The 24,701-nt window shown below is 40.0% G+C and overlaps 1 protein-coding gene across 1 annotated transcript in view; it reads right to left on the bottom strand.

Moving 5' to 3' along the window:
- Positions 1-200: 200 nt before the first annotated feature.
- GUCA1C (guanylate cyclase activator 1C) overlaps positions 201-24,701 on the bottom strand; it is a 32,211-nt gene continuing 7,710 nt past the window's right edge. The window contains exons 2-4 of the mRNA XM_025913917.2: positions 12,741-12,890; positions 8,478-8,565; positions 201-865 (exon numbers count right to left, since the gene is read on the bottom strand). Of these exons, the coding sequence (XP_025769702.1) occupies positions 696-865; positions 8,478-8,565; positions 12,741-12,890 (408 nt within the window). The 3' untranslated portion in view covers positions 201-695. The remainder of the gene's footprint in view (positions 866-8,477; positions 8,566-12,740; positions 12,891-24,701) is intronic.

The raw sequence follows: 24,701 nt of genomic DNA, 5'->3' as shown, positions 1-24,701 counted from the left end.
CATAATAATTACAGATGATGCATTGCATTTTCATGCACAACTGGACCCAGATTTATAGCAAATCAGTGGAAACATTCTCATTGCCCAGTCTGAAATTTTCTCCTTTTGCTACATAGCTTAAGAATTTTCTTTTGGAACAGAGCATTATTACGGATTCAAGATAGGATTCAGGGTAAGGAATAAGAAAAAAAGGCAGAAGAAAAGTTTCTCCATAGACCAGAACTTGGTCATTTATAATACACAAATCCAACAGGAGCCAAAAGGCAGCAAACACATTTGCCAAAAGTCTGTTTAAGAAGAATGTTAAACTATGGAGACACTGCCTAAATAATCCAGTTCTATTTCAAGAAGCAGATTAATTTAGGTGTGGAAGGAAATGTACACAAGTTCTATTTTGAACTGATATGGAGACCATCCTTCAGTCTAATCATCATGTTCTAACCTTCAGAGAGAGTACTAATGTATAAACAGAAAAGCAACAATTCTTCATCTACAATCTTTATGGACATCTCCAAGGGACTTACGTGATATATTCACAGGCTGATACCAATTATAATATATAATTGAATATATATTCAAATATAATGAAATCAATAGCATGTACATGGGAGAATTTCATTTCTTCTCCACTGGAAGTTTTGCCTCCACTGAAAGTCAGAAAAGGCATTCTCCCAGCCACTTTATTCCCACCTTCCCTAGATCAGCCTTGTCACAAGGTTTGAAGGAAACCTCCCTTCTGTGTCTGGCTGATTCCCATTATAGATTATTTTCAGTACACTGGAAAAATCAAAGCTCTTGGAAACAATCTCCAGAAGATCCTGATCTTCTTCCGTGCCATTGATAAATTCTTCTAAAGTCAGTTCTCCTAGAAAATAATAAACGAACAATTAACAAGAGGCTTTGTCCATACCAATCACTGGTATATACAATATATTCCCTGATATTTTTATTGATATTCTTCTGATATCCTTTCACCTTGACCAGACTCTAAAGTCTTCGAATATCCTTATATAGCAAAGCATTCAATGGTAGGATTGCCATTGAAAATCAAGATGACAAATACAATCTATTTTTATTTTAAGTTGAGAATCATCAGCAATGCACCTATGTTCACATACATGCGTATGTCTCTACACGGTATTGATTATTTGACCTTTAATCATGAAGATATGACCAAGTGATAGGAGTATGGATACTGCAGATTTCTAAGATCAGGAGGAAATGATTGTGTGCAAGGCTGTTTTCAACATTCTTCTCTCTGAGGAAATAATTGCAGGGACCGTCCACAGCTGTGAGGAAGGGTAAACATTTATTCATTCCACATACAATTATTGGTCGGCAGGTTTCTTTTCAGATTTTTGGTTCCTAATTTCATCACTTCGGCATAAGCCAAAGTCTCATGCTGGTCAGTCCAGTGTTATCAAACCATCACCATAGAACTGTGTGCCCTGGCCACCCTGTTTTGCCCCTATCCTCATCCTACAAGACAACTTTTGAACATTTTGGGGGAGATGGGAGGGGTTCTCTGTTGACTCATTTGGACTATAATTATAAATTTAATGTTACACGCTGGATAGCTAATTTATGCAAGCATAACCCTCATGCCCCTGTTAATCACTATCTTGAAATATAGAGATCCTGTCCTCCCTCTGCATTCCCATCAAGCAGAACGTGCAGTGAAAAGTGTTGTTTGGTGTTCAAGGTCAGGGGCTCTGAGGCTGGCCAACCTGGAGTGTCTCCCTTATAACAAAGAGTGTCTGGGTGGCAGACCTTGATTTCCTTGGAAGTGCTGTCCATGAAAGGAGAAGGGCCTCTGATAGTTCCTGGGTTGAGTTGCTAGGATATAAAACTTGCTGCACATAGATGCCATCAGCAGCTGCTCTGTCCAATTGGCCGCTCCTGGCCTCCCTGTATGTCAGCTCCCCCAATAAAGTAATATAGGTTACTGGTGTGGAAAAGAGAGAAAAGATGGAATTTCTTTAAAAAATTTTTTTTCATTGAGATATAATTGACATATAATATTGTGTCTTTGGGTCTTTCCTTTGGCCTCAGCAGACCACCACCCACCCTAGGCTTCAAGTCTGCTGGGATTTGACTACACATGAGTGCATTAAAGTTGAGGGGTAGAGATGTAGTTCTTAATCTCAAAGATATTGTATCAAATCGGGTTTGTGGCTAGGTAGAAGGCCAGTCAAAGACAAATCAAGAACATTTGGTAAATAGAGACTGGGTACCTGAGGCAGAAAGGCAGCAGGAACTGAAGTTAGATGTTACACTGTACCTGTACTTTTTAGCGGACAAAGTCAAATATCCAAAATACCACAATAGTGAATCAAATATAAATAAGGATGAATTATCACATTCTCATAAGATACCTTTTGGTCTCAATGGCAAAATTCTAAAACACGTCTTCTACAGGGAAATTGAATCTTTGTTCCTTATGTTTTCCTTATGCCAAAGAAGTTTCTGCAAAACCCACAGGGTAGGAAGGGAGTCATCTATGTCTCACAGGTAAAGTATAGCCATGGAATAAGCCAAAGTTAAGTAGAGAAAACTGAAAATAAGGAGTCGTAGTGTGTGGCTGGGGAGGGTCACATGGGTGCAGAGCGGGTGCAGAGTCATGGGAACCATAAATAACAACAAAACAACCCCGTTTTTGGCAAAGGGAAATCACAGCTGCTAAATTACCAGTGCAATTTTTTTTTTTCAATTTCTAGGGGCTTAGCAGAAGCCCCTAGAATGGGGATGGGGTAGTGAAGTGTTTTTGTTTTTGTTTTTGTTTTTTTAATGTTCATTTATTTTGAGAGGTGGGGAGGGGGCAGAGAGAGAGGAAAGACAGAATCCCAAGCAAGCTCCATGCTGTCAGAGCTCCATGCAGAGCCCAAAGCAGGACTTGATCCCAGGAACCAGGAGATCATGACCTGAGCCAAAATCAAGAGGCAGACACTTAACCCACTGAGCCACCCAGGCGCCCCAAGTGAAGTGGGTTTTGATCACTCAGTTATAACACTTGCCCATTGTCACCACTGCTGGTGGAAAGAGCCATGTCTGAGGATGTGGAGGGTATAGACATCATGTCAGGTGAAAAGCAACTCAGATTACTTACTGGTGTGGAAAATAAATAAAAGATGGAGTTTTTTAAAAAACTCTTTTAATTGAGATATAATTGATATATAACATTGTGTCAGTTTAGCGTACAACATAATGACTTGATACATATAATATTATGAAATCCTCGTCTTAAGTTTAAACATCCATCACCTCACACAGTTGCACTTTATACTTTTTTTCCCCGTGATGAGAACTTTTAAGTTCTACTCTCTTAGCAACTTAGAAGATGGAACTCTTCCGTGATGCTTTTTTTACTTTTCTCAAAACATGTGTGACCTCTGCATATTCATTTTTTTCACGTTACCTAACCACTTACCATAAAAAATTTCTTTTGGAAATGAAGCCAACTTCTACCTATAGCAACTTATGTTTACTATTTCTATCTAAAGTACTTTGAAATTTTCCTCACCCTTTCCCCCCAGTAATTAGCATTCATTCATTTTTCATCAGATATTTATTAAGCCCCAGCTACCATTGCCATTTCCTCCACCACACTGCTGGTGACTGAGCTGCTGGAATGTGGGAGGGGCTCAGAAAACATGCTGACAAACTGCTTTTCTTTATCTGATGTTCTTAAACATTGCTTCCCAATCCTCTTTAATTTGTCTGAGGATTTATGCCCAAAGAAAATAAAAGGACGGTTTCTGAATCTCTCTAGAAAGGATTGCCTATGCGGGTCCAGAAGCTTCCCCTCAAAAAATCTACCAGCAAAGAGGCAAAGCCAGTAAGAGGTGACTGAGCAGGAGATCACAGGACTCAGAAGGATCTAAAACAATTTTTTGAGTTTTTATTATTTTGTTTTATATTTAAAAATACATTTCAATATTTATAGGGCATAATTCAGAAAGTACACAATTTTATTTTTGCATGTTGAAGTATACACATACTTATATGTCTACATTACATTATTTAGTAGTTTGTTGAGTTGGGGGACACATTTTCTCCTCCTGGGGACCCTGAAGGTCAATGCTCTTCCATCACTCACTACCAATTTCAGCAGCTTCATTGATGATGAATATTTTCCTTAGTCTTGTTTTTGCAGAGTGGTTATCTTATTGATATTCCTGGGTCCTGTATTTATTTGCATGAATGTCTTATATTATCTTTCATAACAAAACAAAAAATGACCTCCTATCCCCACCCCCAAAGAAAGCCAAAATTTACAGTGCATGCACACGTTAGCATTTTTGCTCTAAAGAAGTCAGCTGATATTGAAAGAATCCAGCCCATGTAAAACCCTTTTTTCTTCAATTCTTTTAAATTAGAACTTGACGAAAAATCGTGGTGGGGCTGGGAAATTAGCCAAGATGGGAATGGGAGTCTCAGGAGATGAGAATAGCCAGATTTTCAAGGGCGGATGCCAGTGAAGACGTTAAACGACACAGTTTTGTATTCATTAGCAAGGTGGCACTAGAGGCATTTAGCAGCATTTTATAGCAGAGTTAAGTGCAGCAGTTTCTTCTTTTCTATGAGAAAACCTGATTCCCTCTTACCTCCTGGTAGTTCCGTTTCCAGTTTGAGTCGCTGTGTCTCTCATGGTTTTCCACAATGTTCCAGTCGAAAACATTGGTCCTTCTGGTTAATTGCTCAATAAGATGTCTTCCTGTTTTCTGTTACCTCAAGTATCAACCCAATAATCACCTCTTTAATTTCCTCTTTGGCCTTGTTCTGTCTCTTCACTTTCATGGTTGATTATTACGAACACCTTAAAGTCTCCCCTGCCCCTGTGCTATTTGGCGCTATGTTAAACTTGCCTGGTACACTTTCTGCACTTGATGTTGTGAACAGCATCTATAAATCCTCCTAAATCATGTCAAGAACGACTCCTAAGCAGCACATGGTAGAATGCGGATTGCCATTCTTCCTGCAGGAAAGGGTGCAGAATTCCATGCTTAATCATTTATTCTGACTTAGTCTTGCTGTCCTGCCTGTTCATTCTTCAATAATATTGAATGTTGAGCTTCAATTTTCTGTCTTTGTGATTCTTTTCAAGTTTTCCTTCCTGATGCTTTTATTTGTAATATAAAAATAAAAACAGCTTGTTGAACTATTATAATAATACATGCTCATGATATAAATTTAAACAATACAAAAAGTTCAATGAACTGAAAGAATCCCCTGTAACCTCTTTCTGGCCCCCAGTTTCACTTTCCATTCGTAATTAACTTCTCTTAGTCAATTGCATTTATATTTTTTGAAGTAGCAACGCATATGCACATGTATGTTAATTTCCAAAATAGTCTAGACAACTCTCTTCCTGTAGGAAGATAGCAATGCATGCTGTGTTTGTTTCTTCTTTATTTCTTCCTGTGCTTTTTGCATGACATCTTCTTACCAGACATTCATTCATTTCACAACTATTCATAGGGTACCTACTGTGTGCCAGGAAGTATAAGCATGCAAGACCTACCAAAGTACATAAAACAGAAATAGTTCTTGCCCTCATGGAGTTTGTAGATTCTCATCTTTTTATTTTCTTGGTATTTATCCTATGCCTCTATTTTGATTAATCTTCTGCCTCCGATTTGCTAACTACCATGATGATAATGATGTACAGAATACTTCATAGCTGTTGTGTGTTTTTCTGTCCCAATAGATTTAATGTCAGTTATTCTTTTGTAATCAATTTGCAGTCAAACTGGGATTTTCATACATGTTCTTGAAGGTTTTTTTGCTTGTATCTTGGTGTGGTGTGATCTTCAGTTTCAACATTCACTGGATTATCAGATAACAATAGCGTACTTGCTTTTCCTTTTGAAAAATTAAAGAAAATATATGTCGGCACATAGTCAACATTATTCTGATATACTTGATTGACCCTCTTTACTTCTACCAACAATGATGTTTTGATAACGATGACAATAAACAATTTTAAAAACTCTTATTTGAGGTATATATACTTAGGTTTGTACAAACAAGAATAGATAATCTCCCCCGTGGTGCTTACTCTCCTTTTATGTGTGAATAAAACACTTTATTTTCCTCTGTCAAATACTGGCAAAATCCTTTTACGCTTCTGCAAATATCAACCTTCTATGTCTTCATTACATTCTCTTCCTTGCCTTCTGGTGCTCTGGGCTGTCTTTCTCCAACAGTACAATTTTAGCCTCCTTTTCTTGAAATAGGGAATGACCCAGCTGTCTCTTGATGAGATGATGCAACAACCTCCAATAATTTGCATATGAAAGAAAATTTTCACAGTTTCAGTCCTGTATATGCATTTGCCAAGAAACAGTGGTTCATTGTTCTTCCAAAATGTAGCCTGTTTATTTAATATCTTCATTGTAAAAGGCAATGATATATGTTTTTTCCCCTTAAATACAAGTTGTTATCAGAGGAAATGATTTGGGTGATTAGTTCTATAAGCTATTCCAGAAACCATAATGTATTATCTCTCTTTTGATATATTCTTCTAGGTCAAAGAGTCCATTTCCCCGACTGCAGATAACCTCCGTTATTGCCCAAGAAAACACCTCCACTCTTCCAGATTTGCATCCTTCACCTCCATCTTTCTTTTTCTAGGCTCTTGCCATAACATCCCCCATTTTACTGATAACTCATACTTTGTTTTTTAAGAAACTGCTTAGGTAATAAATAAAGAGTCCTGAATCATTTTCTCGTTTTCTGGAACACGTTATTTGTTCCCTCAAACTAATAAGAAACCAAGACCCTTCTTAAGGATACCACAACCCTCATACTTCTCCAGGAGAGGTCACGTTTCCTATTCCCTGCCTTCCACCACTAGAAGCAGGATTCAGACATATTTTCAACATTCATGACCTGCCCTTTTGAAATTCATCGTATTACTAAGTCTTAAACATTCACAGTGTCCTATCTCCTTCCAGGACCCTGGTCCTTCGGTCAACAATTTCGGCCCCAGGCTGAAATGGTTTATCATCTCTATGCCAACCCCTACTATACCCCCTCACCTCTGAGATTAAAAATTAAAACAGAACAAACCTACAGCATTTTTCCTGTTTGGTGATCAGGATGTTCAGTTGCATATCCCACATAAGGTTTTCACTGGCCTCTTAAGATCTTCCACTCTCCATTTCTCTGGTCCTTTTCTACCTTCACTTAGTTTCCTTGTCAACTCTGGTTAGTCTGAATCTGTTTTTTACAAGCTTTCACATGAACTGACTTATTTTATCCTTCATCTATATAGACCCAAATATGAGTAGTTACAACCAAATGGCTCTGATCTTGGTAAACTAGAAAATGAGCATACTGACTTGAAATTGAGGTGAGGCAGACTAGGACTGGGTCCTTAGGGAGATTGATGCTACTGATACATTTCCAAAGTATTTTTCTGGGAATTATACTCTCGTCCAGTTGTTGGGCTCATTCATAATGGCGATTTCATTTAAACTCCCTTCCAGCCTACTCACCATCGCATCCTGCCAGACACAGTAGACCAGTGCAAACTGCCACACACAACATGGGTGTCTACTGCCCTCTAGTGTCCATTATAGGAAGTGACCCATGGCGGGCATGTTGGTCCTGTGGAAAAAATTACTTTGGATTGATGACAACTATGGCTAGAGTCCCAGTGCCTCATATCTATCCTCCGTTTCCCCCTTAAATCACTTAGTAACATCATATTTTCCACCATGTCAAACTCTCTGTTTTCAAGGAACATCCTTAGCTATGCCGCCACAATCTCCAATCAATATGCTCCCCTACCAGTTTACTGAGATCAATGTCATTTGGTGTAAGCACTCTCCCTTCTCCTGGAATGCCTGTGTCTTCCATTTCACTCAGCCTCTGAAGAAGAAGTGCACCTTCTCGGAGCTGAAGAGGAACCCAGATTTTAAGGTAGCAATAGCAGATGGAGAAATGAGCAGAAACAGTGGAAATGTAGAAAAGGTACAAAGAACAGAAATGAAGGCATGTACACACAACTCTTCCCAGAAATGTGTCATCACAGGAAAGGAAAAAATCTGATAGAAGAAAATCACACAATCGAAGAAATGATTTTTGTAGTATGGGAAACGTGAGTTTGTTTGCAAGTTGATGAAACACCTCCAGTAGAAAGGAATAATTACTAGAACATATCCCAGAGTAAACAGCAGAGTCCTTCATATCATATTCTCCCACTTTTCTTTCCTTGTATCTCCCTTTACTCTTGTTCATATATCCCAAAATGCCAAGCACCATGAACTGATTATACGTAGTCAATAGACATTTAATCAATGAATTGTACTGACTGGAGAACACTGGACTGGGCAAATTATGAAGCCCAGCTAGGGTTTTCTTGAAAGGTTCATGCTTTTGCCTAAATGGCATTCCAACTCACCCCACCACCTCCTACTTTGTAAAAAAAAAAAAAAAAAAAAGTGAGCCCGAGGAGAGTAAAATTGCCTTACCATCATTGTTTTTATCGATCTTATGAAACACCAGGTTGGTAAATTCTTCAGGACTCAGAGTTTGTTGGCCATTGAGGGCTTGCACAGCCTGCAAAAAGAAATTAAATCACTGAGCTCAACTTTGCTGGAAGCAAATACATTTTGTGACATTTCTACCCCAATATGACACAATTTTGGGATATGTTCATGTCATATTTGTTGTCCAACCTGTTCTAGTTGGTAAAAATAAATAAAAATATTATATGTCAGTTCTGGGTAATGAGGCTTAGAAATTTAATTAACTGAATACAAAGTGAAGTTTGATATTATACAGCACAAAGGGATCTATTCAACATATTAGGTAGCAAAGGATACAAAAAGCTTATAGGGAAAAACATTGACATAAGAATTCTGGACGCAGAAAACAATGTTCTCAACTTCAGACCAATCATCATTAATCTTATAGAAGAACATAAAAAGATATTCTGTAAGCATCTAAGGCTTCTCCTCCAGCTTCTGACACTGGCACCTCTGGTCCTTTTTGCCCTTTTCTAGAATGATTGACTGGGAAGACAGATCTGTATGCCTTGGAAGGACACTGAATTTCTCTCACACCCTGCCAGCACCTTTTCATCATAAAGGCTGTCAGGGAACCCAGGGAAAATGACATTTCCAGCTTCCCTAGAGGGAAAACTTAACCACTCTTTCCCTCTCCCCCACTGCCAGGTGATTAAATTAAGCGACCAATATTTGATGTGGAAATTCATAATAAAATGGAAGAGAGAGAGAGAAAGAAAAAGTTAGTTATCTGGGAATTTGAACATAACTACCTTGATTGAACATAAAGGGATCTTTAGAAGAACCACTGGCATCATATTTTAATTGAGGGCCTGGTCTGAAATAGGACCATCTCTTCTGCTGCTTTGCAAGCATTATCAATGCTTAATTTGGGATCAGTCCCAGCAAACAGCAGTACAGCGCCACTCCTGGCCTCAGCTAGTGAGGTCTCACAGTTAGATAGAGGGTAATGCTTAGAATAATGGTTACATACATATAGCATCCAATTAGATAAATATTTTTAGGGTTTCTCGGTGTCTTGGCAGAGGTCCCAAAAGCCTAAAAGTTTGTCTAGGCATCCAGTACTCCCACAGCAGAAGGGATACGAGACCACATGTAGAAGTCATAATAAAAGATTATGAAATATCTAGGATTTGTCTGTGACCCATCTCTGGGAAATAGAAGTGAGACTGAAGGATTGATTGGAAGGGTGATGAGGCCTGGAGGGATACTTTCGGAGGGAGTCCTCAATGTGCCCTGTGTTTTCCCTCTTCTTCGTACAGGAGAAGCGTGGTGGGGGGGATGGGCAGGGAGGCATGGTTTGTTTCCTTCTTTCTTCCCTCATTTAGCATATCTGCACTTTCTCCTCCATTTTGCTCAGCCCATTTCTGACCACTCTCCGAGTGGGAGGGGAGGAGGTAGGAGAGAAGGGGGAACAGGACAGTCTGACTTGGCAGGCACCCTCACTCCCAGTTATCTGGTGTCAGAGCTCTCTGGATGACAGATGTTTAAAACCCCCTCTTTGAGACCATGCCTCCCTTTTACTACTGACACTCTCGTACACATCCCTAGACATGGATCATGCATTTTGATTCCAGCTGAGCCCTCAAGGCTCCTTCTACAAGTTCTAGGTCTGCCCAGCTGCTATTTCAGAGTAGACAATTCTTTCCTGTTCAGGATTGTGCTGTGCATTGTAGAATGTTTCACAGCAGTCCTGGTCACTAAACAATAGATAGCAGGAGCACCACACCCGCACTCCTCCACTCCCCAGCTGACGACCAAAATGTCTCCAAACATAGCCAGGTGTCCCCTGGGGGAGGGGAGCAACGTGTTCCGGGTTGTGACTCACTCTCTGCTTCTACCTCCAGCTCCCTCCTCTTCTGAGATGCCCTCACTTCTCCAAGTGGCTCAGCTGGACAAGATCCAAGGCAACTCTGTCAGCTTCCTCCCCATGTCTGATCCATGAAAAAACCTTCGTCCCCACATATTCTGAGCATAAGATTCTTCCTCAACTTTACCCCTCTACTCTGCTGCCATGGTCTGCTTCATTGGATTTCTCAGACTCAAATATTGGAACACTGTGCTCCCCAAACGTCAGTGGTTTCCTTAAATCCCCATGCTATTGACCTGAGGGCTTTACCCAAGAAAATCCTCTCTAATAGCCCTTCTTAAACATCCTCCTGACCATTTTATGCCTTTGAAGTGAAATTAAGATGTAACTACTTCCTTTGTAAGTTTTGCCTATAATCTAGTACTTCCTTTGGATCTTTTGATGGCTGGGCTGTATTTTATTTTAACATCCTGTTATCATGTGTCAAGAGAATTTACATTAAACAGTATGCATTCTTTACTGGATTGTTTTCACTTGCCATCATATAGGCCAATCATTTTGTATAAGTACCTATTCCATTGCATCAATTTATTTAAAATGTTTTCTCTTTTAGGTCATTCATTTTTAGTATTTTACGTGACTCTGTGATGTAAATCATAGAACCTTTATCTTTGATGATGTTAATGATTGTTTTCCTGACCAAAAATGTTGGCTCTAAAATGGAGCTACACGTTTAGCCTCTTGATGCAGATTACCAAATCTCCAGGAATGTTATCTCCATTTATACCCCCTCCACAATGTGTAAGGGCACTCTAAGAAGGGCACTTCTTAGAGTGCCCTTGCCAGAATTCCACCTTATTGTTGTTAATCTTTATTAATTTAATTGGAGACAAATAGTGTCAATTATTAAATGAATTTCTGCTCTGTGCTTTTATGTTTCCCTCTTTTCTTTTTGTTCTCTTTCTAAACACTTCAAAGAAAACCTCAGTTCTCTGCTTAATATTTCTCTTTTCTTTACTCACTAGCATAAGTTGTACATTTTAACTAATAAAAATCTGTGCAAAAATTTTCATAAGATTTGGACAAAAACATTCATATACTATTGTTCCTCCTAATTCTTTTGAGAATCCAATGACCCTTTCCCTCCCCTCAAAAGTTGATAACATACAGGAAAAACGTTGCCCTTAATGTCATAGTCTTCAAGGATTTCCGAAGACCATAGATCCATAGATCCCAGGATACGAACCCTTGCTTTGAATACTGTTTGGATATTCCCCCAATATTTGTATGCTATATTATATATTTAATGTTTTTAAAATAAATTTGAGTATGTTTAAGAGGATGTTTTAAAATTTACATGGGGTTGGGCATTCTCTAGGGAATATTTTAGATTGCTAATTTTGTGTTGTAACATGTCATATATATGCAGAATTTCTGAATTTTAATGCTTACAAAGTTCAGTTACAAAGTGTATCTTAGTACTTTTTTGTGAATTATCTGTGAGATTAAAGTGAAAGCAATGTTAGTATTATCATACTCTTGAATTCTTTCCATATGTTCGTTGACTCTACATTTGCTAAACAGTTTTAAGTATTAACAGCTTTGTCCATTTATTGAGGTGTTTGATTATAATTGTAGTTCTACCTACTTATTTTTTTTTGCATTTTTGATAATATTTATACTATGTATTATAACACAGTAACTTAACTCCTTCATCTATAAATGAAATAATTTGGACCAGATCACTTCTACGACCTCTGATTCCAATTCTGATTCTGTGTTACAAATTCCGTATATTGCATTCATAATGTGTATTTTACTTCACATTCTCATTTAGGTACAGTGTCCTTCTTAATCATCTTATACTCTAGAATCCATTTCATGTCATCCCATGATAATAAGTATTTCCACTTCCTTGGTGGAAGGGGGTGAGATTTATAAAGGGACTCATTGAACTTTACAGCTGGAAAGGGCCTGAGATCCTTGAGGTACTTTTTAGAAATACTTTAGTCCAGCCCGCAGAAAGATTAGTCCTCAGGTACCTTTGTTCTTAGCCCTTGGCTTTTGCTATATAACCGTCCGGTATTTCAGCTGCTCCTCGCACAACTTTCTGCACTGAGGCAGACAAAAAGACAAGTTGTTTTAGAACATCACGTTTATTCATTTTTCATCTCAATACTCTGCTAAAATATGTGAATTTGAACACCGACAAGATAATGCTGGTTTGCAGGTGCACACTCAGTAATCGATAGCATAGTGACACTTACATGGCTCTAGCAGTTCCAAATGTATATCCCAAAATTCACCAACCACATAGATAGTTGTCACCAGCTCCACAGGAAGGAAAATTGCATTAACTATACAATGTCCTAAGATTACTTCACCACTTCACTTACCATGAAGATATTCAGTAGTTCCTTTTTGTCAATAGAACCATTTCCATCAGCATCATACAGCTTAAAATACCATTTTAATTTCTGCTCCATTTTTCCTCGTACAACGAGATTTATAGCAGCAATAAACTCTAAAAAGTCGATAAATCCATCCTATAGAAAGCAAGGACAGAAAGGGACGTAAATATTTAAGAGAAACAATTGTCTTTTATTTGAGAAATCATGGTTCACGAGCAGGACCATTAGCACAAATTAATACAACCCAGAAGATTTCACCATAGAACTTTTCCCTGGCATTTCGTTAACAAAACAAATAAACAAAGAAAAGCATGGGAAATGTGTATAGAAACAAGTTTAAATATATAGGCAAGTGTGTTTTTAGAGAAAATATCTACTTCTTATGCCAAAAAAGAAACAAGATTCTGGCCTGACCCTGACGGAAGGCTGTGTCCTCACCACTGGACATCCTACAGTAGCTGTCTTCTCCTGAGTATCTTCAGGTTTTGTCCCCCACTTAGAGAGAAGACCAGGTACCAATTTCTAATATAAGGGGAAAAACCAGCTAGATAAATTCTGTACTCCTTTTTAGAGAGCCTGGTTGATTTTTTTGGAATGCTAAATTCCAGGATTCCTTTTAAGTAAGTTGTTTTCAGTATGAATCAAAATTTATGAGCCTCTTCTCTGTAAAGGTTTTGCCATATTAGTCGATTTTAGAAAAGACTGTTTAAGGCTTTCAAGCTTAGGCAGTTCCCTTCAGCCTGTTTTAAATTGGTAAAACACTCTCAATTGATACAGAAATAGTCCTTGTCATTCTTAAGAATCATACCCTTCAAACCTTGCTCAGCCAAATGCTCAACTATCTTAAGAAAAGTGACCAGCTCTAGGGAGGTGCGTGACCCACTCTCTGCTATCTTCCCCTGGGAATTCAGATGCCAAAAGTAGTATATTCAGCCCAAGGAAACATGCTGTCAGCTGCATTCTCCTTGGAATTTTGGATTGTAGAGTCCTATTTACAAAACAGGATGTGACATAAAGTACTCCTTCCCCTTAGAAGAAAGAGCATGAGACTTAGCAGCCTATAAAATAGTATGTGTTTGCTTCGAGGAGCAAGCTTTTGTATCTAGTCTATAAGAAAAGCAATTGAAAACTCACCCATAGTTCTGGATCTGAAACAAAACCTTCTTGCCTGATTAAAGGCTTTTTGTTGGTTGGTTGGTTGGTTGGTTTGGTTTTTTAAAGACTACTACAGCACCTCAAATACTGAAAGCCAATGTGCTAAATGACTATAGCATTGTCTTCAAAATGTATTATTTAAAAATGTTTTTCTACCCTGTGGATGTTTTACCTATATAGTCAGAAAAATACAATAAAACTATTTAAAAATTTTACTACATGTGGGTAATAGATTTTTACGTTTTACAACTTAGGTAAATTCACCCCATCAATAACTTTAATACTTCTTACAAGCAACAAGACTTCTGCTAACAGTCTGGAGTCTGGTTGAATGGATCTCCTCAAGGAAATGTGCTCAAGGATACAAAACATAGGTGGTTTTACCTTTTCTCTATCTGCCTTTCCTACTGCTGTTACCGCTTCACCATATTAACCCCTAACATAGTCATGGCTGAGACAAGGGAATTATGTTATCATAGAGTTGAAATTTATTTAAGAGGACATCAAGATATCTTCAGATTTGGCAGGACATGACCATTATTTTTCAGTGTCAAGACTGGCAGGGATGGAGAATATGAGTTGGGTGGACAGTATTCAACCAGGGGCACATTGGCTCCCAGGTCTTCCTCCTGTGTCTCTAGGACTGACCAATCAATACAACTGTTCCCTGGGTAGTTCTTATGTGTGTTTGCCAAAAAGTTACAGAAACATCATCCCTGAGAAGACTGAGCTGGCTTGCTATAAATATAAAGTTGATCTTTCAGTGTTTCCATAAAAACCTTATATTCCATGATGGTTTGTTTCACTTTTTGAGTCCTGCTTCAGGACTCATAGTTTTTGGCATCACTTGCGTGATGAATGGCAACAGATTAGACTGAGCAATGCTGCCTTTAGAACATTTGGTGTTTTCAGATTAGGCACAGTGGGCAGGTGACCCTAACTCCTTCCAATCCTGGTCCTGGAAGCTGTGAACAAACTCTATCAGGAGGTGAGCATAAATATTTTCATTGTATGGCTTTAAAATGGACAATCTGCTTAATCTACTGCCAAAGGTGATGATGGGTAAGGAAGCCTTTCTACTTAGACAAGTGCAGCCTTTTCCAAAATCTCCTGCAAGCAATATATCTTCTGTTCTCACTTCAGCATTCCGTTATATAGTCAAATTCTTAACGAACCACTCTTTCCGAACCAGCATTCCATCATATAGTCAAATTCTTAACGAACCACTCTTTCCGAACCAGCATTCCATCATATAGTCAAATTCTTAACGAACCACAGCCAACTCTTCTTTCCAATTATTTTTCTGGTAGGATTTTGTAGAAATTCACATTGGTGAGACAACTCTGGTGAATGTGATTTAATGGCTTGTGTTAGTGTTGGAGAGGGTTTTAAGTAATGCTTATTCTGTAAATTGGTATATAAAGTAATTATTGCCTTCAGTTAACCTATAGATTTTAAACACGGGAGACGGGGATAAGAGCCACAGAGGTGAGATGTTCCTGTAAATGTGACCAGGAAAAATGCAAAAGAGAATGCCCAAAGACTTTTCTTTGACATGATCCAAAGGAACATTGTTAAGTTCATATTTCTGTATTTGAGCTACTGGAGCCCTCATGGCACACAGAACTGTCTGGAAATGTTTGACACTGATTGACCTTGTGCCTGAGTAGGGTTCATAAACTCCCTGCATCAGAATCACATGAGGACAATGAAATATGCAGATTCCTAGAACCCAACCCCAAACAACAGCATCAAAACTACTTGGGATGGTGTCCAAGAGTCTGCATTTAAAATGCTCCCCAGGTGAGTCTCATGTATCCTAAGATTTGGGAACTATGGATCTAAGCTGTTTTTCTTATAGATGTCTTCCTTCATAGGCAATGTTTTCATCTAGGTATCTGCCCAAGTGGCTGTTTTAATTATGACTTCTTCTCACTTGAGTTTCTGTAACCTTATTAAGACTAATGAGAAAAAATATGACCCACATGGTTCAGTCTCAGAATAATGACACAGTCCTACAAATACAGTCCAGCAATCAAAAATTAATTGAAAATAACAGCAAGTCTTTACTTTGATTTCTGGAAAAAATACAAGTTGCAAGAAATTTATGTATTTCTTCCAACACCCTCTTCCTCTCCCTTATGCTCCCCGCACATAGCCCCTGATGCTCAACCTTCAGCAATTCCCCACTGCCCCCCTCCTTCACAGCAGCCTGACCATGAGAACGCACCAGCCCTTCACTCCACCACCTTGTCTCCTAACTCTGTATCCCAAAACCTAAAACATTAGTTTGGTGATGGCTGGATCCTCCTTCAAGGTTGAGGGTGGGGAAGAAATTGGGCACACACAAAGCCATTTTCAGGAACCTCAGAAAAGGAGAGTTTGGGAGGATGTCTACAAAAATAATTTTAATTCCAACACATTTATAGATGTATACACTATGTTCTTAGGATGGAGTGGATTACACGGAAGAGTTAAATGGGGCCAAGATACGGAAGCATGACTGTTTCTCAGTCTCCAAAGGGAGTTTGGTCCGTTGATAGGTTACAAATCATTTTGTAGAGGTGGGTTAAAACAAGAAAGAGAAAAAAAATATATGGAGACTTCAAATTCAAGCTTTCTTATAGTCTCTAAAAATGTAGGAAACTATAAGGCATACTTTTTACATCTATAAATAAAGTATAAAAATATTTAAACATTATATAAGGCTTGTTTTCTTTGTACCATCAAAGAGATGAAACTAGAAGTCTAATATAATAAAAAAAATAAGGAAAACAAAATCTATAGTGTTCCGTCCAACAGAAAATCCACCAGTGGAATACATGGTCTCCAGCAATATTCACAACCTGCCGTAAGTCACAGTTGCTTTCAGGATATGATCAATTTGAAATGCAGATAGAAAGTTAAATTATAAAACTTACATGCATATGAAACAATTATTTTCTTATTTATTACTAAGTATAAACGCTATAAAATCTTCTATATATATATATATATATACAATGTTCCAAGCACTGTGCTAGTCACTTTCCAAGCATCCTCTCTAATTCTAATAGCAACCTGACAGGTAGCCCTACTATTCCTACTTTCCAGAGGAGAAAGCCGATTTTCAGACATGGTAAATAAACCACTTAAATAACAAAGTTAGGTTGTAGGTGGATCCAGGATTTAAATTCAGTCAGCCTTCCTCTAAGGCTTTTGTTCTTTGTATCACCCAGTATTTATTGCCCTCAAATGCATTACAACTGAATTCTCCTTCTGGAAGAGGTATCCATACAGATGGTACACATTCAGCGCAGTGTGTTGGTTCTGATTCACAGGTGTGAACTATTCGGTAATACGGTCATATAACGTAAGGTGACCCGAATGACTGAAAATGCAGCACCTTGGCACCTGTGCTCCCTTCATACGTGGTACTGCCCAAGGAGCAGCTGGCCTGTGTGGTCTGAGCTGCTTAGTCTCAGGGAGACTGTGAGCCCAGAGAGCTCCTGGGGCCACCACTCCCAGGCTTCCCTCGCCTCGCTTGCATAGCCATCTGGCTCAGAGGGACAAAAGGTGTTCACTCTCCTGTTGCCTCTCCTGCTCCTTGACATTTTTGATGAACATTTCTTGTATCCATTTTGGAATCCTTAGCCCCTCTCCCTGCGCAAGGGTTTAACCTCCACCACCCCATAGACCATGGCTCTCGCTGCCTGTTTCCCCAGGAAATTTCCCCAGCTGCGCCTCCAGGATCTAAAGCCTACATACCGGTCCTGCATTAGCCAACCTTGTTCTGTCTTCACCTCTGCTCTTGACTAGGACTCTATAGCATTCCTTTGCTGTGCATCTGGTCCATGCTTTGGCTCAGCACTTCCCCCTCTTTGGGGCCTTACACCTGCATTGCAGCCCCGACCAATCCCTCCATTCTCCCCACTTTGTAAAATACCCAGGTAAAAATATCACTGTAGATGTCATCTGCTAGGACAGTGTGGTCCTGCCATCACTCTGTGTGCCTGAGAGACCCCAAGAAACAGATATTGAAATGTCATCTCAATATACTTCAGAGACATCTGCTTTGGAGTTTTGTCCCAGGGATGGAGCCACAAATTTATAAACTGGGTAACGTCCTTAGGGGAACTTGGCTTCATTTCGTTGATTCAAATTGTAGAATTTCAGTTCTAAAAACAGTCATTTTGCAAATAAGAAATGGACTGAACTAGTAATAATAATTATAATTATAATCAAAATGAAAATGGCAACTATTGATGTTGATGTAATACTTGCTAGACACACAGGGCCAGGCATTGTGCTTCGCACATCTGAGCTCACTTAACCCAAACAAGGTCCCAAACGGCATTAACCAATAAGCACAGCATCCTGGGTTCAAGTAACACCAAGATCGCAGAAATATAAACTGTTATTACAACAACTAGGTATCAGACCCCATTTGTACCCTAGTGCACCCTCTTATGCAGGAAAACAAATGATCCAAATCAAACAAAAATCCTTCAAACCATGGTCCCAAATGAAAACTATTTCCTCTGACAGCATTAACATTCTGCTACTTTTCACAGAATCACGATCTGTGAAGAACTCCTGAATTGTCACAGCCCCTAACCTGAAGGCATTTAGATGTTTTCATTCTTTTACATGGGACACCTTCCAGTGACATTTTGCCAGCTGTGGCAAGTCAGCAGCAACATATGAATTGAAACTTCTGCCTGGAAGTGGTTACTCAGATGATCCCAGTAAGGAAACCCAGAGAGTTAGTATCAGCACATCCCGTGATTGATCAATCATTGTCACTGATATTCAGTTTGCATCTTAGGAACTGCCTATATTGCCCTAGGCAATATAAGGGCCACCTCTATTATGTCAAATACATACGAATGCTTTTAAAATACTTTCATGAATTTTTGAAATCTGTAAGAGAAATGTTGTATTCAGCATTTATGACCTAGCCCATTTTCACCTACAAACACTGACATAACAGCAAACATAGTCTCTATCAGCTACAGAATTGCTGGAATGTCCTCAAAAGAGACTCACCTCTTTAAGATGAGAAATACATGGGGCGCCTGGGTGGCGCAGTCGGTTGGCGTCCGACTTCAGCCAGGTCACGATCTCGCGGTCCGTGAGTTCGAGCCCCGCGTCGGGCTCTGGGCTGATGGCTCAGAGCCTGGAGCCTGTTTCTGATTCTGTGTCTCCCTCTCTCTCTGCCCCTCCCCCGTTCATGCTCTGTCTCTCTCTGTCCCAAAAATAAATAAACGTTGAATAAGATGAGAAATACACTGCTGGCTTGTAGGCTGGTTCTACAACATGATCTGTATGCACATCACATGCAGTTGTCCTTGACCATGACTGTGCAAACTTCAAGGGTTCTGGGACAAAGGGCTCCTCACAATACTTACCCAACAAGCTCACAATTATTAATAGGTTTCCTGGATATCAATCAGGAAGCCCCAAGCATCTGCCCCTAGCATGCAGCCAGCTCAGTGATGTTTGGATGACTGTGAATTAGAAGCCAGTCTCAGGTGCCTTGGGGGAAGGCAAGACAATTGTCTGAGTTTGATCACTTCTGAATGAGCTAACTACGGAAGACCCAGCAGTGACTATAGCAATGGTAGCCTTTTGCAAGGAACTTCTTCAGGTAGCCAATATGGCTTTCCTCTTAAAAACACCTGTCACCCTAAGCAATAATGCCACAGATAAATCCAATTTCAGTATATGTGCTGCCGAAGCGAGTGCAATGCCACAGATAAATCCAGCCTTACCCTAATTCAGTCAGCTTGTGTCCTAAGAGTGTTTCCTTTCTCATGGAAGACGCTGCATCCTTGTTCCTTGCTGAGTAGAAGAGGTAAACAGAGGATATAGAAAGTGGTAGCACAGACAGTAGAATATATATACCTATATTACTTGCATCAAGGCTGTGTTTCTCTATTATGGTTGTAACTAGAAGAACAGAGGAACTGCTTCTGAATCAATAGTTTTGGACCCAGAGTCCCTTTTTAATAAGTATCCATGTTACAAAGCTCTTTGGTAGCAGAAATGGGCTTAGACCCCAGCTTTCTAATATTTTGACTGTGGTCTTTCTGGTAGAACAATGGTGCTCGTGTCTGGCCGCACATTCAAACCACCTGGCAGTTTAAAACTAACACAACATTGTTTTGATTCAGTGGGACTCGGGTGGAGCCCCAACCACTGGTCATTTTGATAATACCCCCAGGTGCTTCTAATATGTAGCCAGATTTGAGAACTACAATTCCAACAGATTCTGTTCAAATGCACGAGTTACAACAGCTTAAGTTTAAATGCATCTCAGCAGGTACAGCTGGTTGTCTTTAACAGGTAAAATTCTGTGAGAAGCTCGGCCAAAATGCTGATGACTGATGTTATATATGAAAATACTTCGTAAATTACAAAGTGCTAAACAAGTATGAGGTGTTTTATTATCAGCAACAAATGCTTCCTGAGAGTGTCTATGTTGGTAGTTCTGAAGTAGTGGCCTTGGTCTTTCCCCTTAAGAGATTGCAGCCTCATGATTTACAATCTAATAATAGATGGTCATTTGTTTCCGGTAAATGTGTCTTACGAAGAGCGGCAGTAATAGCGGTCCCCCTGCGGGTCAGACAACCTGATACAGTGTTAGAGGCTGCAGGGCAGCCTGGGGGTTAACAAACAGCAGCAAGTATTACACACGTTAAAAGCCAGGTTGCCTGCTCTAATTTTCAAGGGTTCTTACACAAAGAGAAGCTAAGGAACCAAATAACCAAAGGTCACTTCTGAATTTCCAGTAGAGCTAGGGCTCCCACGCAGGTGTCCTGGATTTAAAAGACAGTTGAAACCCTAAGGTGATTCTCATTTAATTAATTTCATTCTGTGACTGGCAATCATTAGAAGGGGCCAATGTGGCCCCAAACAGCGCAAATGATCGTTCACAGCACTTGGATCAATTAAAGAAGAGAAATGGTGAGCAGGCAACCTCTGCACCTTTAGGTACCCCCTTTCGTTAGGAAATCGAATTTGAGCTTGATGCAAAGTTGAGCTACTCTTCACTGTTATCAGACCTGCAGGGGCTGACATCAGAGATACCTGCATTTAACAGATAAACATACCATTCCTCTGTGGGCTAGTCTTCATTTCTTCAACGTTTTCTCCAACGTTATTTCACATGAGCTCAGTGAGAGTGTAGGCAGGGTAGGTCTTGTCTGAGTTTTAGAACTGACGACCCTGACACAGGGAGGTTATGAGCTTGGTCCAAGATGACACACAACAGTAAGGGTCAGAGTTGGGACTGGAGTCCCACAACCCTACCTCTCCTGCAGGGCTTCCACTGCCTGTGGTGGCCTGTGACTCATCTTACAGAAATTTGTAGAAAGGCTCATTAAAATTAGCAAGGATGGGCAGCTGGGTGGCTCAGTCGGTTAAGCGTCCGACTCCTGATTTTAGCCCAGGCCATGATCTCATGGTTCATGAGTTCGAGCCCCAAGTCTGGCTCTGCACTGACAACACAGAGTCTGTTTGGGATTCTCTCTTTCTTTCTCTTTCTGCCCGCCTCCTACTCTCACTCTAGCTCTCTCAAAATTAATAAACATTTATAGCAAGGACTTCTAATACATCGAAGCAAAGATTTGATTTGTGAACATATTTACAGGTAAACCATCACATATATTGTAATAATCATCTATTAGATCCCACAGCTTGCTATTTACCCTCACTTTTCTTTCTGTAACGGTTTAATCACCCTGTTTCTAAGAAATCATTTACATCCCCTTCCTCTTGATTCCCAGGATTTTCTGAGGTCGTGACTTTAAGTAACCTGAAAACTTATTCTGGTATTTTGGTTTATCCTAGTGATTAAATGTGTCCTCATGCTGACAACAGTTTTTCTGGCTTAAACCATCACTCCATTTGTGGTTTGAGTTACAAACCAACGAGTTCAGAGAAATCATTTTATCTCACAAACTTCGGAGTCTTATAAGGGGCAGAGCATTTTGATGTCAGAGTGGCGCTCTGGATAACATCCGGATGCCTAGATGTGGCCCAGGGTGCCTATATCTACCTTTACACCTATTTTTTAAAATTATTTTTAATGTTTACTTTTGAGAGAGAGAGAGAGAGAGAGAGCGAGTGCACACAAGCGGGGGAGGGGCAGAGAGGGAGGGAGACACAGAATCTAAAGCAGACTCCAGGCTCTGAGCTCTCCGCACAGAGCCCAACAAAGGGCTCAAACTCACGAACCACAAGATCACGAGCTGAGCCAAAGTCAGAGGCTTAAGGGACAGAGCCATCCAGGCGCTCCACCTTCACACCTATTACAGAGTAAGAATGTGGAATAGGAGCTAGAGGGGCTGAGGGCTGACTTTCTGCTTGGAGATTCTCCAGGCAAGTCAACCCTGGCATCTCAGTGCTCGGAGTGTCTCATTTCTCAGCTGTGATGCAAGAGTACAGAAAGTCACAACAACAGGCTATCTGTGTACAGCAAAGACACGTGAGGCACCTGTGTGGTCCCCGGTTATGCTCTAGCAGTAGCCCTCTGCCTTAATTAGGTCCTCACTTACACTTCTCTCTCCTACCTCATACTTTAATTGAGCTGTTCCTTTTATTGAAATTCTCAATTCCTTTGTCAAAGGGGGAATACCATTGAAATTTAGGGTGTAGCCCTTGGAATCAGACTGCCAGCATTCCAAGTCTGCTGGTAGTTTCAGGCAAGTTACTAAACCTCTCTGTGCCTCAGTCTCCTCATCAGTAAACTGGGACTGTTAAAAATAGTACATACTTACATATTATTGTTGTGAGGATTCTAATAAATATGAAGTGCTTTAACCATGACTAGTACAGAAATATTCAGTTAAGTGTTAGCATTTATTAGTAATAATTCAAGTTCTTTACCTCTTTCGAGGTCCCAAAGTGCCTCAACTTCTCCAAAAAGCCTTTCCTAACTCTGTAGTTTAGTTTTCATTTCATCTTCAGATCCCAGTAAATGTACCTTGAACAGCACAGCCCTGCTATAGTTTGTTATACTGCTCTATTTTACTCTTTGGGCATTTAGTCATAATTTTTTATCCTCAACTAGACTGTAAGCTCTTTAGGGGCACAGAACATCATGTCTACCACCTACCTACTCACCCCCATCCCCACACCTCTCCAAAATATGAGTGTGATTTTTCTAGATTTTTCTACCATTGCCTGTCCTGCCGGGATAGCATTGAAGAGTTCCCCAGACCTTCTATCCAGCCTGCCCATCTAGAAAGACGCTGGACCATCCGCAAATCACTGGGCAGGGTTTAGAAGCAGCCTTGTAATCTGGAGCACCATCTATAACCCTGAAACTAAATAGTATGCTTTCCCGCCTCTCAGTCTTTGATTGTTTATTTACTACCTTTTATTATTTGAGGATTCATTTGTCATCCCAGTAGATTATAGACTCCTTTGAGGACGGGACCAATCCCTATTCATATTTGTGCCTACCTTCCTTCCACCATGCCTCCAGGTGCTCAGTAAATATTTGCAAATGCTGTGAGATAATAATATAGCGTATTAAGGATGTGACTCTGCTCCTGCTAATCTCTTCTATCGTCTAGCCCTGCCACATTCAGGGAGATTTTCATTGCCTAAGAGATAAGTCACTGTAGCATAAAAGCAGAAATCCAGAGTTCATTCTTGCCCTTGAGTTTCAATAATTTAAGCTGTTTAGGATTCAGAGCATAAAATTTATGCCATAAACAAAAGATTCGGAAGAATACATAATTAGAGCCAGTTTCTCTAGTTTCTCCTAAGTCTACCCAAACTAAAGAGGCTCGATGAGGGCCAAGAATGGCTGCAGGTCTGGGTGACAGATGTAAGAACAGAAGCAGCCATGGTTCACTCACTGGGCTTGGGAGGAAGGGTTGCAAGGAGCATCTGTTCATACAGTCTAAGAGGCTTCCATGCCTAGGAGTACAAGGAACCTGAGAGAACCTGACCCAGGAGGCCCCGCCATGCAGACAGCAGCCTCGCGAGGCGGGCAGGAGATGATGAGAGATGTGGTCTCAGCAAATACCAGTGTGTTTAGCTGCTCCTCTGCCCTGTATTAATACCTGGAGATTTAGATGCACCCATGGGCTTTACATGCAACCCCGGAAAGCAGAGAGAGAACACTCCTTGGTAAAATGGGGACGCAAAATATAAATTAACTTCATCATGGAAAACTAAAGTTACATTTCTTGAATGCTTGAGTATGTGAGCTGAAATTCTTAACCGTTATACGGATAAAAAATAAATTTTAAAATTTCCCTTGAGATAATTAATCTAACTGGGAACTAAGTTACACTGTGGAAGACACAGTGGCCATCCTTGGTATAAATATGGGGGAAAAAGGAGGGAAGGAGGGAGGAATGGAAAGGGAAAAAAGGGCATATATAAAAGTGAGGATACTCAAGTTGTCCCTTCTGTTATTTTATTTAATCACTCAGTAAATATTTGTAACATCTGCTTTATGCCACTAAGGTAGGTGGCTGGTCTGGGGACGCATGCAGGATTTGAAGGGGATGATTCATTCGTTTTTATTCTTCATGTTTCTGCAGTGTGTTTTCATGAGATGAATTCATGCAGCACTTGTACTTAAAAAGAGAAAGGACAGGGGAAGAGCAAACTGCACATCTAGTGTGAAGAAAGCAGTGTGGCTGGAGCGCAAAGGCAGAAGAGCAGTGCTGGGTGGCTTCTTTCCTTGCCAGGCTCTGCCTGGAATTGAGCCTCGTTCGGTTTTGTCTGTGTGCATAGAGACCAGAGTGCAGGTTCATGCCTCCAACAGGAAGCTGTTTCCAGGGAACT

Source organism: Puma concolor, chromosome C2 (genome assembly GCF_028749965.1).
Source record: "Puma concolor isolate L17-30 chromosome C2, mPumCon1.1.hap2, whole genome shotgun sequence".
NCBI lineage: Eukaryota > Metazoa > Chordata > Mammalia > Carnivora > Felidae > Puma > Puma concolor.
Note: the sequence above shows the minus strand (reverse complement) of the source record. Positions and strands in the feature narration are given on the sequence as shown.